General features: G+C 39.3%; 1 protein-coding gene across 5 annotated transcripts in view; it reads right to left on the reverse strand.

Moving 5' to 3' along the window:
• The window catches only part of DIAPH2 (diaphanous related formin 2), a 170,042-nt gene that overhangs the window by 39,198 nt on the left and 114,198 nt on the right, over positions 1 to 16,646 (reverse strand). For 4 of the 5 annotated variants that reach the window (XM_015626236.3, XM_015626235.3, XM_015626234.3 and 1 more), the window contains one exon: positions 12,350 to 12,445. In XM_015626236.3, the coding sequence (XP_015481722.1) occupies positions 12,350 to 12,445 (96 nt within the window). Of the gene's footprint in view, positions 1 to 11,066; positions 11,333 to 12,349; positions 12,446 to 16,646 lie in introns of those variants that run through there. The other variant, XM_015626237.3, reaches the window with a different exon arrangement.

Here is a 16,646-nt window from a genome sequence, read left to right on the forward strand (position 1 = left end):
GTCACATCTCTGTCACTGCAGGTCACATCTCTGCACCACCCACTCCAGTAAAACACTGCTGAGCCCTGGCTCAGTGTGACAAACACTGCAGGTCACATCTCTGCACCACCCACTCCAGTAAAACACTGCTGAGCCCTGGCTCAGTGTGACAAACCTCAGCCCTCTCTGCATTTCTGTTCCTCATACAACCTGTACAGAACAGCAGCTGTTAATTTGACTTCTAGAGAAAAGATTATTGTTTCTTTTAAAACAGAACTTCTGTTCCCATTCAGGCCCTATTTGCCACTGCTTTTGCAATCAAATAATTGAGTTTGATTCTAAATGTTCCTGCAAGTGTTTCTTGTTTCCATATTAAATACAACCTGTTAATGGCTGGGGCTGCAATTTGTTTTCTTTCTTGTATTCAGAGGCTTCTATTGACAGTAAACTGCCTTTTGTTCACTTACAAGTAAGAAAAGATGTTTTGGGAAGGAATACATCTTCATATTTTATAAATGGAATAATGGAGCATTAAATACTTGGCTGGAGCAGATCCCAGCTTCCCTCTGGTTCCTCAGAACATGAGTGGAGTCAAACCAGAACCTGGCAATGAGTGCAAATTTAACAGATCTATCTAAAACTACAGGTATTGTTTAAGGAAGTCTAGCTAGGAGTTCCTAATTACTTTTTGAAATTCATTCTGTTATACATAAAAAAAAAATTAAAAAAATAAAAAACCATTTTAAGTGCTTCTTGTTTTCATTTACAAACTGTGCCAAATTCAAATTCTGTAGTCCTGAGCCCTACAAAAGTTATTTTATGCTGGAAAACACAAACTGTTCAAACAGTATTTTTCAAATGTACTCTACCCTCTGTCCTTAATAGGTTCCTCTATAAGTTAATTTTTAAGAAGTTCACAGCAATCAAAAGTGGCAGCTAGCATGTTTAAAAATGACAATTAAATGCAATTAAAATCCACAGATTCTCTTGCACTCCTGTTGTTCTCAGAGTAAAACTGCCTTATTATCAATATTTTGCAGGAGATTTTCTCTCAGATTGATATTTCAGTGGTCCTTAAAGAATCCTCTTGCATCCTCTCTGAGATATTTTGATCTTGTGGCAGCTTCAGGATAAATTCTCCATTTTCCACCATCCACGAGCCTCTTGGAAATGAAGACATGAAGATGCAAACATGAATTTGGTCCCTCTGTTCTTCAATAAACATGAACTGCAAAGAAACTGCAGGGCATGGGAGATGTGCTTTGGAAAAGTTACCAGACACATCAAGATTTGAACCATTTTTATCCTGTTCTAATGATCCTCTTAAGTTTGCTACTGACTCTGTTCATGACTACAAGGGCCAGAGGACATTTCCAGCAGCTGAAGACCCTAAACAATGATTATGGCTGGGTTTATTGTTGTTTTGTTTAGGTTGTGGGCTGGCTTTAAAATTTTTCTTTTTTAAATAAAATTTTACCTCCAGTTATAGAGACTTCAAACACTTTAAACTTTTGCTTCCCTGAAAACGTCAACAGGTGTTTCTAAGTCAGGGTTTATGGCCACACACAAGAATTGAAAGTTGTCTGGAAGATGTTTCTGCTGACATCTGGAGGGCAAAATGTGCTCCAAAATCAGGCACTGGCCAGCAAGCAAGAGAAGAACTGCCCCAGCACAGGAACAGGGGTTTCAAAAAGAACAATTGCTCAAGAAACACAAGGTGCTTTGTGTTTCATTACTCACCTCCCCTGCCCTATAATAATTCATTTAATGCTAAGTCTAAGTTTCATTTAGAACAGTTTGTTGTATCCATCCTGAAAGGAAACAACAGGGCAGGTGTGAAGGCAAAGTGAGTCTGAAACCACGCCAGGAAATTGGAGAACAAAACCTGGCAAGGATGGCAAGCAGTGAGCTGGAAAAGCAGCAGTGATCATTCACAAACAATCCTGCTAGCACCTGAAGCTCCAGAGCCAGAGGTTTGTGCAGACCATTTCAGAGAGCTCTCTGAACGTGAAATGTTGCTGGGAAATGCCAGCAGAGCAAGAACCCACAGCCTTTCTGCTCCTGAACAAACACCCCAGGGGAGCACGGTGTGCTGAAGCTTCAGGATGTTTTTCCCTGCAGTCTGGAGCTGTGCAGAGCTCTCAGGCAGGGCAGGAAGGTCCTGGGGGTGTTTCAGGGTTGTTTTACATTTGGTGGTGTTTGCAGAGTGGTCACTCAGAGGACGAGGCCACCACCAGCTGCCTGACCACAGGACCCAGCCATGGCTAAAGGCTTTCCTGCTCCTGTTCTGGGCCATCATTTCATCCTGCAGCTCAGCCTAGATGGAATTACAGAGTTTTACAGACCTTGGACAGCACCTCCTGACACTGAAGAGCAATTCCTCTAAAAAAGAGCAATTCCTCTAAAACAGGCTTCGTGTTCCACTGCTTCACCTGCTCTTTGGATGTTCCATCCTTTCACCTCCTGTCCTGCCAAGAAGGGCTTTAGCACAAATGCAATTCTAGCAAACTGCTAAACCTGCTTTATAAAGGGCCACACATCTCCCTCAACTCCTCCCTCGGTGCTACAGAACTTTCTGATGCTTTAACAACACATTTTAACAGATTTTCCTGATTTTCCTCAGAAATTGATTCATATCTGTTCACTTCAATGATGAGCTGCTACTCCTTTAAAACAAAATCATGATTGCCTTCAGTGAAATATCTTTTCTTGAAAGGTATATTCAGTGTAATGGTGTCTGTATTATTTCAACAGAAAGTAAATATTCAGAGGGCTCCATAAATGTTATTCCAGTTTCCTTCTGAGTGGCTATCCATTAGGAGAAAAAAATGAAACTTCTGGTAAATCTTCCTTTAAGGTTTACACTCTGGTAAAGTAGATTTAAAAATAAAATAAGCTTTTCTCAAAGCCATCTTGTAATGAACAGATTTTACAAGTAAAGAAATCGTGAGTCATCTTTGGAATGTCTGGCAGGGATGATAAAGTGTTTTTTCAGGAGTGAATCATCAGATGTAGGTGTTTTTTCTTGTTCTGGTTTGGTTTTTTGGGGTGGTTTGTTTCGGGTTTTTTGCAAGGAAATAATTAATTCATTTCCAAATCGTTGATTCAACATCTTGCTGGATTTTAATCAGCCCCAGTAATGATGGAATTTGCTGCTGCTCTCAGACTCAAATTCTGCTCCATGAAGCCATAAGGACCTTTTGGCTCCTCCATCCCATTCTGATTTGGACATCATCCTTACAGAGCTCAAAGCCAGGTGAGCTGACAATGGGATCACAGAACACAAAACCCTCCAAGCTGAATTATTTCTCCCTCTCCTGAGGGAATACTGGCAATAATGGCTTTTTTCCCTATTATGTTAATTTAGAAACGTGTTCCCTTTAAAATGGAAAAAAATCATCCTCACAATGACTGAACATTTTCCCTATTTCAGTCTGGTATGTCTATTTTAATTTGTAATTTAAATTTGTAGGGAAAAATGCAGGAAGGCTGACATTCCACTCCAGTAATATATTCATGGAATTACAGACACAGAGACAGCGCTGTAAAATTTTATATACTCTCCTTATAATTATTTAAATAGAATCTTCTTCACCAACAGAAGAAATACCCAATGCAACAAAAAATAGAAGAAAAAATACAGAAATCCCAGAGAAAATGGGAAGTGGATATAATGCAGACCCAAGGAAGAGCTCTAGTATCTTTGTTATTTTTAGACCTCCATCTGGAAGGCGCTGTACAGTTTGTATAAGGCTTTTAAATAACAATATTATGACATTATATACTTCCATGAGAGGGTAAAGGAGATGAGCTAATGCACACACTAATAGATGTATTAGTGATAATGTTCTTACAAAATCTTATATCAAAGCCCATTATATAACTTTTTCCTCCAAAAGGGAAATCAGGTGTGTTACATGCAGAGATCTACTGAGAAGATCAACAAACCATACCAAAGGTTCACTTCTGCAGGGTTTTGAGGATGGCTAAATAAAACCAATTCTTTTAAGGTTGGTTTTGACAGAATAAAGGCATTTCTAGGATTTGAAAGTAGCTACTCAAAATACCAAACTATCAGAATTATTATTAATGTACATCATCAATACCTCACATCTGGTTTTAGCCATCATTAAAAATAACTTCACCCTAATTGCAGCCCCCTTTAAAACATAACAGCACTGAAACAGAAACAACCTAGCAGTGCAAATGTCCTACAGTTAAGCAGCATGGATGGTGTTCAGGATGTGAGAGCACTTTTGGAACTCCATACATTACAAATGTACCAGCTCAGCTACATAATGTTGAGGCAATAATGTGCAATAATTAGATGAACCACCTGTGCTGCAGTTTCAGAGATGCAGTGGAGATACCAGCAGGAAATTTGGTTTGAGATAATGATTGACCAGGTCTCAGCAGGGCTCAGAAATTGCAGCTTGCCTGCAGCACACTGGTGGATGCACCCTGACAGAGTGCACTGGCATGCAAAGTCAGGCCTGCAGTCTTTTAACCCAAATTTATTGGGAATAAATGGCCAGAGATGCAAAAATTCACAGTACAGAATGGGTCAGCAACCTGCCAATACACACAGCAGCTCCCTAAAGTGATCTCCCAAATTCTGCATAACAGCAATCCAGCCCAGGACTGCTATTACAAAACCCATACCACAAAACTGGGAACATTCTCCACTTGTAACAAGCCACAAAGCCCAAACTCTGTTTTTGGCTAGCACATCTGTGATGAGCAATACCAGAAGTTTCAGCACAGAATGCAGGTTGCATTGTCCATTCCACACGTGGTGCCCTCCTCTGCTCAGCTGCTCCAAAAGCCCTGCTGGCCTCCACCTGTGAGAGATCTTTAACTTCTCCTCTCACAGGTTAATAGACTAAAAACATCAGGAAAATCAAATTACTTGAGGGAACTGAAATCCTGGCCTCTCACAGGATGACTAAGATGATGTCAGTACTCAGCAACTGAGCATGGTTATTTTGGCTGTGTTGAACAGAGAATCTTATTTTCTCCTGCAAATGCAGCAAGAAAATGAGAAGTTCCATGGTTTGCTCTGTTACATCATAACCCACAGGGTAAATATTGTCTTTGCAGAAAGGAAGTTAATTAAGTTTTTGGAGTTCAGCTGACAGCCACAATGAAGAACTCTGGGCTGGTTTCTTGGTGCTGGGGTTGGGGACTCAGAGCAGGATGGAACAGAAACCCTCCCTATCTACAAAATAACCATTTGGACCTCACGTCACTCCAATTAATCCCCTCCCAAGTCATACACTGCAACAGTGATTTTCATCTCTTTGCCTTCCATTCATTATGGATATATATTAAAATATTAAAGCCAATGTGCTCTACCTCAGTAAACAGTACTGTGGAAGAAAAAATTTTTCAAATAGAAGTGTTTCACAATAATTGCATGATAACAGTGTCAGCACTGACAAAGAAAATTCAAATGGCCAAATGCAAATTAAGTTAGCCTTGCATATCGTTCATTACTACTCATGTAGTTGGTAAATGAATGCATGAATATCTTTTTTTTTGCATGTAAAAGAAGTTCCTCCAACTTCAGCTACTGCATAAAGATGTGGCTGAAACTCAGCTATCAATCTCTGGAAATGGAGGCCTTCCCATCCAGCAGGACACAGCTCATTAAAATAGAACAGTTTTCAGATTCAGTGTGAATTAAAAAATAAATAAATTCAGAACGGTGAGTGACTTCCCACTCGTAGAAAATCCTCCTGTGTGACCTTGGCAGCCTCCTCCTGGATCTCTTTTTGTTAAGCTGCTGACTGAAGAATTCCCTTGGTTTTATTTCTAGAAATCTATTTCACAACACAGGACGTTCAAAAAGGCTTTTGGATTTCTGAGGGCTTTCAGGAATTTCACTCAAATGGTGAAATTTGTGTGAAGGAGGCAACTGTGCCAAACCAACTCTGAGAGAAGCTCCAGAATAAACACTGTGTTTATTCTTCTTATTATATATTATATTATATTGTATTATATTGTATTGTATTATATTGTATTATATTATATTGTATTATATTGTATTATATTATATTTATTATACTGTATTTATTATATTGTATTATGTTTATTATTATTTAAAACTCCAGAGCTGCTCTGGCTGCCTACAGAGCCCTGTGATCAAACAGACCAAAACAGCTTGAAATAAATAAATATAAATAAATACAAATATGTAGGAAAGTTTAAAATTAAATCCAACACTTGATTTCAAGGTCTGGAGCAATTGGCACAGTTCTGCACCTGTCTGGAACAAGCTCAGATGTTCTGTGGTGCAACCATGAGGCTGCAGAAAAATCCTCAGTGCTTCCATGGAGCTCCCATCATTATTTGTGGACAGTGGGTTTTTACTTGCAAAGGCACAAAAATTTAGAATTTCCTATTTTTGGATCTTAGGACAATTCCATGAATAAAGGAACAGCAGTGCTGATTTTTAAAAATGATGAAACTTGAAAAATATTTTGAAACTTTACAGGGAAAGCTTTTCCTGTTGCACTGAAATTCACTCAGAGGCACACGAATAAAAGCAGGGGTACAGAACCCTCCTTAGCCTGGGTAAGTAATTAAATGCTTTAGATGACAGCAAACTCCGAGGTAATTAGTTACAATTACATAGCACAATAACTTTCTGAAGGACATTCAGCAGAATGCACATGTGGCTTTGCCATTTGCTGGCACATTTTCATTTGTTCAGGAATGATTCTTGTACTGGGAAATAAGAACACACGAAATGGCAAATTCCAGCTGAGGTTTAGAGAAAGCAGCAGCAGCAGCAGCTATGAAATCCAGAGCTCACAATCCCATTTCTCTGTGTCTGTCGAGTTCACCAAACATTTATAAACACTTGGCACGCTCTAGGTGAACAATCTCCTGCATACCATGATCAGAAAATCAATTTTAAAGACAACAAATCAATCTGCAGCACTGGCTTCAGAGAAAGCTACACCAACAGAGGTGAAAGCAATTATGTAAATGCACAGAATTCCCAAATTTCTGTCTTTCTGCCCACCCAGCCAGAGGTGCTGAGGTGTTTCCAGAGCCTCTTCACTCCTTGCCTGCTCCAAGGAATGTGGTGTCACCCAAAAACCCTGCAGAACCCAGCCTGAGCAGCTGAAGCCTCTTTAGTCCCTTTCTGTTCACTTCTCCATCCTGCTTGTAAGGAGAATTCCTCTGAAAACTCACAGAATTCAGGTTTGGGCTGCAAGGGATCTTAAAAATCATCTATTTCTCCTCCACCTCCCCCTGCCAAGTAAAATCTCCACGTGTCAAAGCTGATTCTCCCACTCCAGACCACCACAAAAATCTAGGTATTAAATCTGGGTATTATCTACCTTCTCCTTTAATTACAAAAGCCATAAGACAAAATGCAGACACAGTAAAAATAGATTATGCCACAAATACCTATTTTTAAACAGCTTTGGGAGTGTTTATGGAGCTCTCAGGACTCGGGTAATTTGCTGAGATTTGATTTGAATGGTGCCTGTGTTTATATTTAGAAATAAAAGCAAACTTAAATCTACAATAACACAATGATGGCAAAATGAGTAAATTTATTATTGGTGATCTTGTTGAGCTCCTGCTATTACAAATGTGGGAATTTTGAAGCACTTGGATCATGTGTGAGTCTCATTAGTCCACAACACCTGACTGCAAACAAAAATCCTCCATTACACAACTGGATAGCAAACATGCTTTTAAAATCTCAGCTCCTGAAAGTAAAAAAAAAAATCTTTGAAAAGATGAAGTTTAAAATACAAACTGATTTTTAAACTTGAGACTAAATTTTTATAATCCATTATGGATATTTCCAACTTCATAACAGGTATTTAATGTTAAGGATCTGTTCCTCTGAAAGATAATTTATTGAGCACAAACTCAGTGCACCTCCCACCTCCTCACATTTTAACTTTTATAATATTCTCACCAATTCACAGATGCAAGCATATCAAAACCCAGCTTATTTAGACAGCTGTCACATCCAGAATGACTGACAATGCTTTCAGGGAAGCAAATTTGCTTCGACTGAAGGTTTCTATTTGAATGTGGTTCAGGTAAATGAGGATTGTGCACCCAGAAACCCAATGAAGACTCCAGATTTTATTTAATATAATCAGTGTAAAGGTCAAGGTAGACAAGCAAGAGTGAGTCTTTAGGCACAGCTGTATCTCCAAGCAGAAGACACAATATTCCTACAACAATAACCTTTTATTAGAATTCTGATGCAATGTAAAACACCCACCTCCTTAAACAAACCCATAAATTAAAATGTCTGAATGCCACGTGAAAATTATCAAAAAAATCATTTAAAAAATAGGAACATTATTACCAGAACTCCTTTTTCTCTTGCAAATGTTAAACAAGGAGTGGAAGCCCTTCAGATGGCTCCACCAAAGGCACAAATCAGGTGCTGAGACTGAAGCAGGGAGGTTCATTGTCTCCCTTTCCCTCTCAAGGCATATTCTTAGCATGGAAATAATGACAGAGCAGCAACTGATCTGATTTTGATGCAGGAATTCAAAACTAATCCAAAATGTGTGCTAAGAGAAAAATCCTCACTAAATACCCTGAGATCCAAAGCAGGAGAACTTTGATCTGTGTCCCTTGCAGCACTGCAAGAGCAGAGAGAGCCCCAGAAATCACAGAAATCACAGAAATCACAGAAATCACAGCCCAGAGCACCAGGGAGGGCACCAGAGTTTGTGCATATGGGAGAGGGCACTGCTTATTAACATTTCTTAAAGAAATTAAATTCCACAGCAAAAATACTTAGAAACTTAATAGGAAAAAAACCCTTAGAATAGTTGGCTCTGTGCAGAAATTTGCTTAAGCTCATTTAGAGAAAAAATTATTCCTGAATTGGTCGTCTTTTAATGATTTCATACCCCAGGGCCAGGGAAAAGGGCAGGGATTATTGTGCAGCAGTAGTGCTGGGTGCAGATTTTAATGTGATAAATGCCACCCAACGCTGCTCTTCATTCTGCCAATATTGGCAAACTTGCAAAATGCAAGTTTATTTTTGGAAGAGGAACCAACACCTCTAGAAACTGATTTCTAATTATTATTTTATAGGCTCTATAAGCAAAGCAATCCACTGAAAGGACAATCTCTCTCCCTAAAATCCAGTGCCCAGAAACAATAAAGGTGGAGTAATGAGCTCAGGAGAAAGAAACCACACAATATTTTTGCACATTGAGAGTTCTACAGAAGAAAGAACACATAAGAGTAGAATAAAACTAGAAGAGGGAGGCAGGAATTTATTATTATTACTTCCATGACCTGGTAACAAAACCATTTTCACTGGAAAAGTCTGGGGTTGTAATGCAACCCATTAAAGTGTAGCTTTTCATTTCCAGGCTCAGCAAACATAAAGCAGTTAAACATATTTGAAATGGGTTTTGTTTTTCTGAACCTGTCCATACCTTTCACCATTTGATTTTTTCCCCAGTGCAGTGTGGAGCCCCTGAGCTCCAGGGGAACAGAGCAGCACTCCCTTCCCTTCTCCACCTCTTTCCCAGCCTGAATCTGACTGGAAATATTTTATAGACATGACCACGTTAGCACAGACATTCCACAAGGTACCTGTGTGAAAAAGGCAGGTTGAAGAGGAGGAATGACACTTGTTTGGATGGTTGTGAGCCTGTAGTAACTGCAGCTCTGTTATCCAAATGAATTCACCCCTCCCATGTCAAACCCACTCACCTAAAGCCAGCAGGGAACACTCACAGCGGGGTTTTGGGCTTTTTTATTTGCAGTTGTGGGGTTTGAGCCAATCTGATCAAAAATGCCACTCGAAGTGATACTACAGATCATTCCTTTTGAGTTAAATTTCCTTTGGAAAATCACTGGGAGGAAACACAACACAAGCTAAATTTCCATGATTTCCTGGTTGCAGCCACTATGGGGGTGTGAAACCTCTCTTGTTTTCATTTTCACCGTGAGAAGGTGCAAACAGAATAAGCAAGTTTGGAAAAAGACAGACCTAGAGTAACACATGAAAAATGTACAGAAGTGAATTTCCTGCACTGTGGAGTGGTTCTGGTTCAAAGATTTTCTTTGTGGGTTTTGTAGGGGTTTGGAGAAGGTTTTTTTGCCCTTATTACCAAGGAATTAGCCAAACTACAAAAATAGAACAACTCCTGCTTGCTTTTCTCCTTGCTAAGCTACCACAACTGAACAGAAAAATGAGATTGTGTCCAAACAGGCAGAAAACAACAGATTTTCCTCTCAGACCATAATGTGTAACCAAGACAAGTTCAAACCCAAGACTTTGCTGGACAAGTCTAACTTTGGAAACAGCATCACCTTTATTGTTTTTTATCCCAGGAGTGTCTCAAACCTGGGCTGATTCCAGAGCAGTTCAGCTCTAGGAATGTGCAGAAACCCCTGAAGAAACACTGCCCACTGAATTATTCCATTTGCTGTACAATTGCCAATCAACCACATGACCCAGCAAGCCCAGAAATCCCCCAATCTCTTCTTTCCATGCCTTTTATTTCCTTTTTTCCCCCCTTCCACTGAACCAGAGGAGGTGTGGAGTTAATTCTTTACTCCAATCTCACTGGCTGGAGCTCTGCAGGACAGAGTGGCACCAGGAGGGAACTGTTGTTGTTCCTTCTGAAGGAGAGATGTGGAAGTTTGTAAATAGATTGTAAATGTGCTTCCAGGTTTTCCAAGCTGTGGTTCTGCTGCTCAGAAATGTCACAGCCACATTTTTTGGCACCTTTTGGGCTTGTGGACAAGTTACTTATGAGATGTCACGTGTAGTTTAAACCACGTGAGAAAATTTCCATGGAAGTTTACATGAGGTACTGGACTGGGACTAACATTTATTGCCTCCTAGTCTCAATTTTTAGCTGCCCCTGAAAATTTTACCTCCTGGCCTTCTTGTCTTACACAGCACTTACATCTGGCCAGAGTTTGGAACTGGAAGACCTCGTCCTTTTCTCACAGTGAGCTCTCCAAAGTCAATCAGCTCCTGACATTTAAAAGCCAGGCAGCACTGGAATATCACCTGACTCAATGAAATTCCAAACACAGAAGTCAAAGTAACTACATAAACCAGAAAATCAGTCAAAGGGATCTTTAATTAGCTCTGTCCCCTATTTTTGCTGAGGAGTCCCTGGTTTTGACTCAGGTTCAGTCATCTTCTCGCCTTCCTCAGCTGCAGCAGATTTTGTGCAATCTCCTCTGGTCCCTGGGAAGCTTTGCTTTGTCACCACTTGGTGACCAATACCTCCTCAAGTCACAGCACAGATAATCCATCTCTCAAAATGATACTTCTCAAAATAGGGAAAACCCCAAATTTTGATCGAGGAGTTCTTTCACATCTGATCTGAGAGCAGAAACAAGCCCTGAATTAAGAATGATACTGGAATTGTAGAATTGACTTCATTGTATCAACTTATTTTTATTTTTTTCAGAAGATGATGCAAATGATATGGCAAATTAAAAATAATTATGCACTACCTTTCCTGTTAAAGAAGGTAATAGAATTTGCCTTTACTCTTTCGTTCCTCTATAAAACATCATCAGCCAACACCAACCTAAGCCCAGCTCAGTGAGGATCAGGAGGGTAAAACATGGCTTATTTATGACTCTTTTGCCAAACATATCCAAACCAAGCTTTTGATTTTATGCCAAATAACTGTAGATTTTGAAGACTGTATTTTTTACTGTAAAACATGTTTCAAACGAAAAATTGCAAAAAAAACCAGTTACCATGAGCTTTGATGAAAAGTCAAAGAATAAATACATTTCACAAACTGTGCCACTGGAATATCACAATCAGAGAAGCAAATAATGGAAATGCTACCACTGATGAACTTCTCAAAATGTCCCAAAATCAGCTTTGGAGGAAGAAGGAACTGCTCAGTAAACTGGACAAAGTTCAGCTCAATATTATTGTCTTGCTCAGGAAAACAAAGCTGTCTTAATGTATTTTTACTGTTTAGACTTCAAATACTGCAAGTTCCTACCAAAGCAGAACACACCCAAGAGCAGGGCTTGGAAAGGGTGATCAGCTGAACTCACAGCTTTACCTGTTCAGAAACAAATATTCCCCATGGCACAGCCTACAATGAGTTAATTGTACTCACAGTTGTAAGAACTGAGCACACTTAGTGCAGGGATGTTTAAATGATTTCAAACACAAGAGGAGCCCTTAGAGCACACACAATAACCTGGAGAGAGCTGCAGGTTAAAAATGTGCTGACACAGACCGTGCTGGGCTTCACAGGAGCTCAGTGCCCAGCAGCAGCCCAGTGGTTTCCAGTGGAAGTGTTGGGAAATCTTTGCCAGACAACTTGAGCCCGCTGGGTTTGTGATGTGGAGCTCGCAGCCGTTCCCTTACCTTGCGCTCGCGGCGTTCGTTTCCTGCGGTCTCTGAAAGCCGCTCCCGACTGCAGGGCCTCCAGCAGACTGTCCATCACTCCTGTCTCGTCACCCTCTGCGAGCAGCAGGAAGAGAAAATTACATCAGTACAACAGAAAGGAGACTCCAGAAAGCAGTGAAAGGACGAGTGGTGCCAAGTGAGAGCCACGTCTCGGAGCGCGGCAGGGCGCGCAACGCCGCCTGCCTCGGGGTGATGCTCCTTTGTGTTGGGAAAGTAGAATCAGAAAGGAATTATAAATATGACTCTTTAGCCAGAAAGGCTAAGGAAGAAATACAAATGAAAGCAGGGTTTGAAGAATTCAAACAAACCAGTCTGGTATGCCAGAACACATTCTGTCCCCCAGTGAAACTCAGCTGAGACCCCTCTCCCCAGCCTAATAAAAAAAGTCTGAAGGACCCTGAGGTAACTAAAAATGTGCAAAACCAGCATTTTCTATAGGTTACACACAAATGTTCCTGTATTAGTATACTTAGAAAGATTGGTTAGTAAAGGAATAGAATATTCAAATGTATAGATTATATAAGTAATTGTAAAAGAGAGCTCGCTCTCTCTTGCCTCTCTTGCTATGCTCTCTTGTCACTCTTTTTCCTTCTCTTCTTCTTGCTACTCTCTTGCCTCGCTTTTCTACACTCTTGCCTCTTTTTCCAGCTCTCTCACTTCTGTTCTGTTCCTCTCTTTTTTAGCTATCTCAAATCTTGAACTCATATATTCATATTTTACCCCCTTTTGTATTGTTCCCTCTGAGCCTGCTTTGAGCTTTGTCTGCTGGCTCCCAGCAGGGCTCTCTCTCCCACGCCCTGAAATAAACTACCAACATCTAACTCGACTGTAGAAGTCCCTGCCATGTCCCAGACCATTCACCCTGGAGTATCTCTTACACCTTTAGGCAAAGCTGATGCCAATCCTGCTGCTCCTACTGCAGGAGCCATCCTGTGCAGTGCTGGTGCCATCTCCAGCATGCAGACGTGCTGCTGGGACAGCTGAAGGCTTCTCTCAAGTGGAAACAGCTCAATTTAATCAACCATTTAATCAATGCATCTGATGACACTGAACAGCACAAAGTTCGATATTGCAGCACAGGGAAAATATTTTATGTGCTGCCTCCTGACTTCATGATTGACTAAATCTTTGGGAAAAAAATATCTATACAATCAATAGCATGGATGGTCTTCAGCTGCCACAAGGGAAGAATGAAGAGGGGATAACCATGCAGTGGAACTCAATGGTTTAACATTTCTTAACAGCTGAATTTTACTTCTGCTAAATTTTTTATTTTCCCTTTCTCATATCCAAGCTAACTCACAGCTTTTAAATTGCTGGACTTTATGGTGCATTATGGAAATCTGGGTAGAAAAATTACTACTTTTTATATATTTGAGTCTTTACATTCCTTTGCACTTCAGCCTGTGGATAACAGTTGACAGCAGCATGAGAAATAGAGGTCAAAGAACTGAAAGGTTACAAAACTATTGATGAAAGTCTCTTTCTGTTCCCATATCTGTGTTATAACCCCAAACTGAAATATAGGTTAGACTCAGCAGGTAGGTGGACATTTCATGCACATCTCCCAGAATCCACACTAATATAAATTCCCCCATCTGACAATGGGAAGATCATTACTTTATGCAAAAAAAAAAAATTACATTATGGTAAAAAACCTCTGACTCACACAAAGTGCAGGGGTTAAATGCACATTCAAGCTCTCAAGTGTTCAAGTTTAAAAACAGACTATTAAGGATAAAGCTGTTCTCTCCTGGTTCTGTTACATTCAGATTTATTCACTCAATCCAGATCTGATGTAGGAGCACACCTAAAACACTGCCCGGTCCCAATTTCTACAAGCTGATCATTAAAATAACTATTTGATAATCTGAATTATACATCAGCCTGACTCCAACCAATCCATACCCACTGCACAACACATCCATAGAGTTCTCTCCAGGGTAAGGGGAAAAGGAGCAGAACAAGTGCAGGAACCATCCCAGCCTCTGAAATACCACTTTTAATTACATTCCATCCAAAAGCCTGAAACAACTGAGCTCCTGCAAAACAAATAAGCAAATTAGCTTCTCTCAATTCCCACTCACATCCAAGGCCAGAATTTTCTCTAAACTGTACAGCATAATTGTTTTTCTTTGTGCTTCTTATGCTAGCCATGCTTATTCATTGATTTGTTGTTAGCTCTGTATTAAATTTACCTTCAAAATCAAAGGTCTGTGATTATGCTTTGTCCAAATGAATTCACATCAAGTTGCTCTGAAACTTTTAATGGCAGTGACTGCAGACCCAGGACTAGTGAATATCTTAGAATATTTAACGTGTAGAAAAATTACAATATTCTTCAATTTTCATTAAAAGTAAGGGTTGGCAGAGTTTATTAAAAAAGACAAAAATCCTTCAATACTTCATGAATGTTTATGCAGCCTTCCACTTTTTTGCTGAGTGAGCTGCTCTACCTGCTAATTACTGCAAGTGCCAAAACGCAGCCTGGGCTGGGATGCCAGAATATACAACATAAAACACATAATTAAGGAAGCTGTAGGACAGAGCCATGAGATTTTTAACTCCTCAAAGTGAAATTCATGTGAGGTCTGATCTCAGCAGTGCAGCTGAATTAAATCTTCAGGTGGTTAAGTAGGAATGGGACAAAAAACTGCATTTTCAGGGAGCCTTGATTAAAACTGATAAATAAAATTCAACAGGAATTTCAGTTTTTCCCTATAGCTCTGCCTGCAGTTCTTCACCCAGGACCAGCTACCTCCTCCATTTGCCTTTTTTACACCACCCACAGCAATTTATGGACACAAAGACAGAAATTGCCGAGAGTCTGAAAACTAAAAACTCATTTCCAACATTTCTGTCAGCAGAAATAAAACATATAATCATTATTTCTCTTTTAGATCTCTTGCATTGTACACAAGGACAGGAGTTTCATCTGGAACAAGTCATTTCCTTCCTCATTGTTTCTTCTCCAAGTTGGCCCCAAGCATTTAGGAGAGAGCAAATGTGTGGAGACATGCAAAAAAACCCAAATAATTGGCAATTTATTCTGGCTGGCCTTAGCAAAGAGCCAGATTCACTGCAGGTATTAAAGAGAACTGCAAAGGGATTCTCAATCATGATGTGTTAACTACGAGCCCCATTTGTTTTAATTTGGATTTGACATGAATTCTGTTGCAGCTCTGGTTCAGAGCTCCAGACTGTGTGGGGGTGTTTTCAGGAGATTACAGAAACACTCGAGCTCCTGCAGCTCCCAGCCTTTACACCAGTGCTGCTCAACAGATTTGGGCCACTTTTCATGATAATAAAGTCAAAAAATAGCTTTCTTCCCCCATTATTATCATTGTGAAATAATATTATATTATTTATTGCAATATTATTATATACTTATGCATATTGTATATGTTACTATTCATTAATATATAATATTAATATACTATTATTTATATTATATATGATAACATGAATTATATATTATATAAAATTATAATATAGCTATAATAATATAATTCTAAATATATTATATATAGTATATAAGGTGTTGTATAATATATGAATATATTTTATATATCATGCTTTATGTAATATATAATATGTAACCATTATGTATATTATTAATAAATTACAATATAATATATTTAATATATATTCTATATAATTATATATTAGTATTTTAATATAATAAATATATATTATAATTATATATTAATATTTTAATATTATATTATCTTATTATATATTATATATACTGTATTGATATATTATATATTATAATATATTGTGTTATTATATAGTATCATATATAATATATACTATTAATATAAAATATTATCAATATTAATTATTATTAATGTTAATTATTATTAATGTTATTAATATTATTGCTCCTTGCACTGCTGAGAAGACCCAGCCTGCAGAAGATTGGGAATAACAAAATGCACTGAGAGAACTGAAGGAGCACTGCAGCAGCCAGGAGCTCCTGAGCAGGGAATGCCCAAAGCTCCAGCCTGGAGAGGTGAGCACAGACACAGCAGGGATGAAAAGCAGGATTCTGCATTTCCAGGAGCAGCAGCTCCATCACAGCTCTCACAGAAGAGAAATGACAACTGCAAAAGCTTTTTATACAGCCAGGGGAGGGAGTTCCAATGGGAAATGCCCAAGGCAGCACACTTGCTCTGGGATGCACAGTTTGTTTCCCTGGGATGCAGTTTGTGTCTCTGGGATGCACAGTTTCTGTCTCTGGGATGCACAGTTT

Source organism: Parus major, chromosome 4A, assembly GCF_001522545.3.
Source record: "Parus major isolate Abel chromosome 4A, Parus_major1.1, whole genome shotgun sequence".
Taxonomy (NCBI): domain Eukaryota; kingdom Metazoa; phylum Chordata; class Aves; order Passeriformes; family Paridae; genus Parus; species Parus major.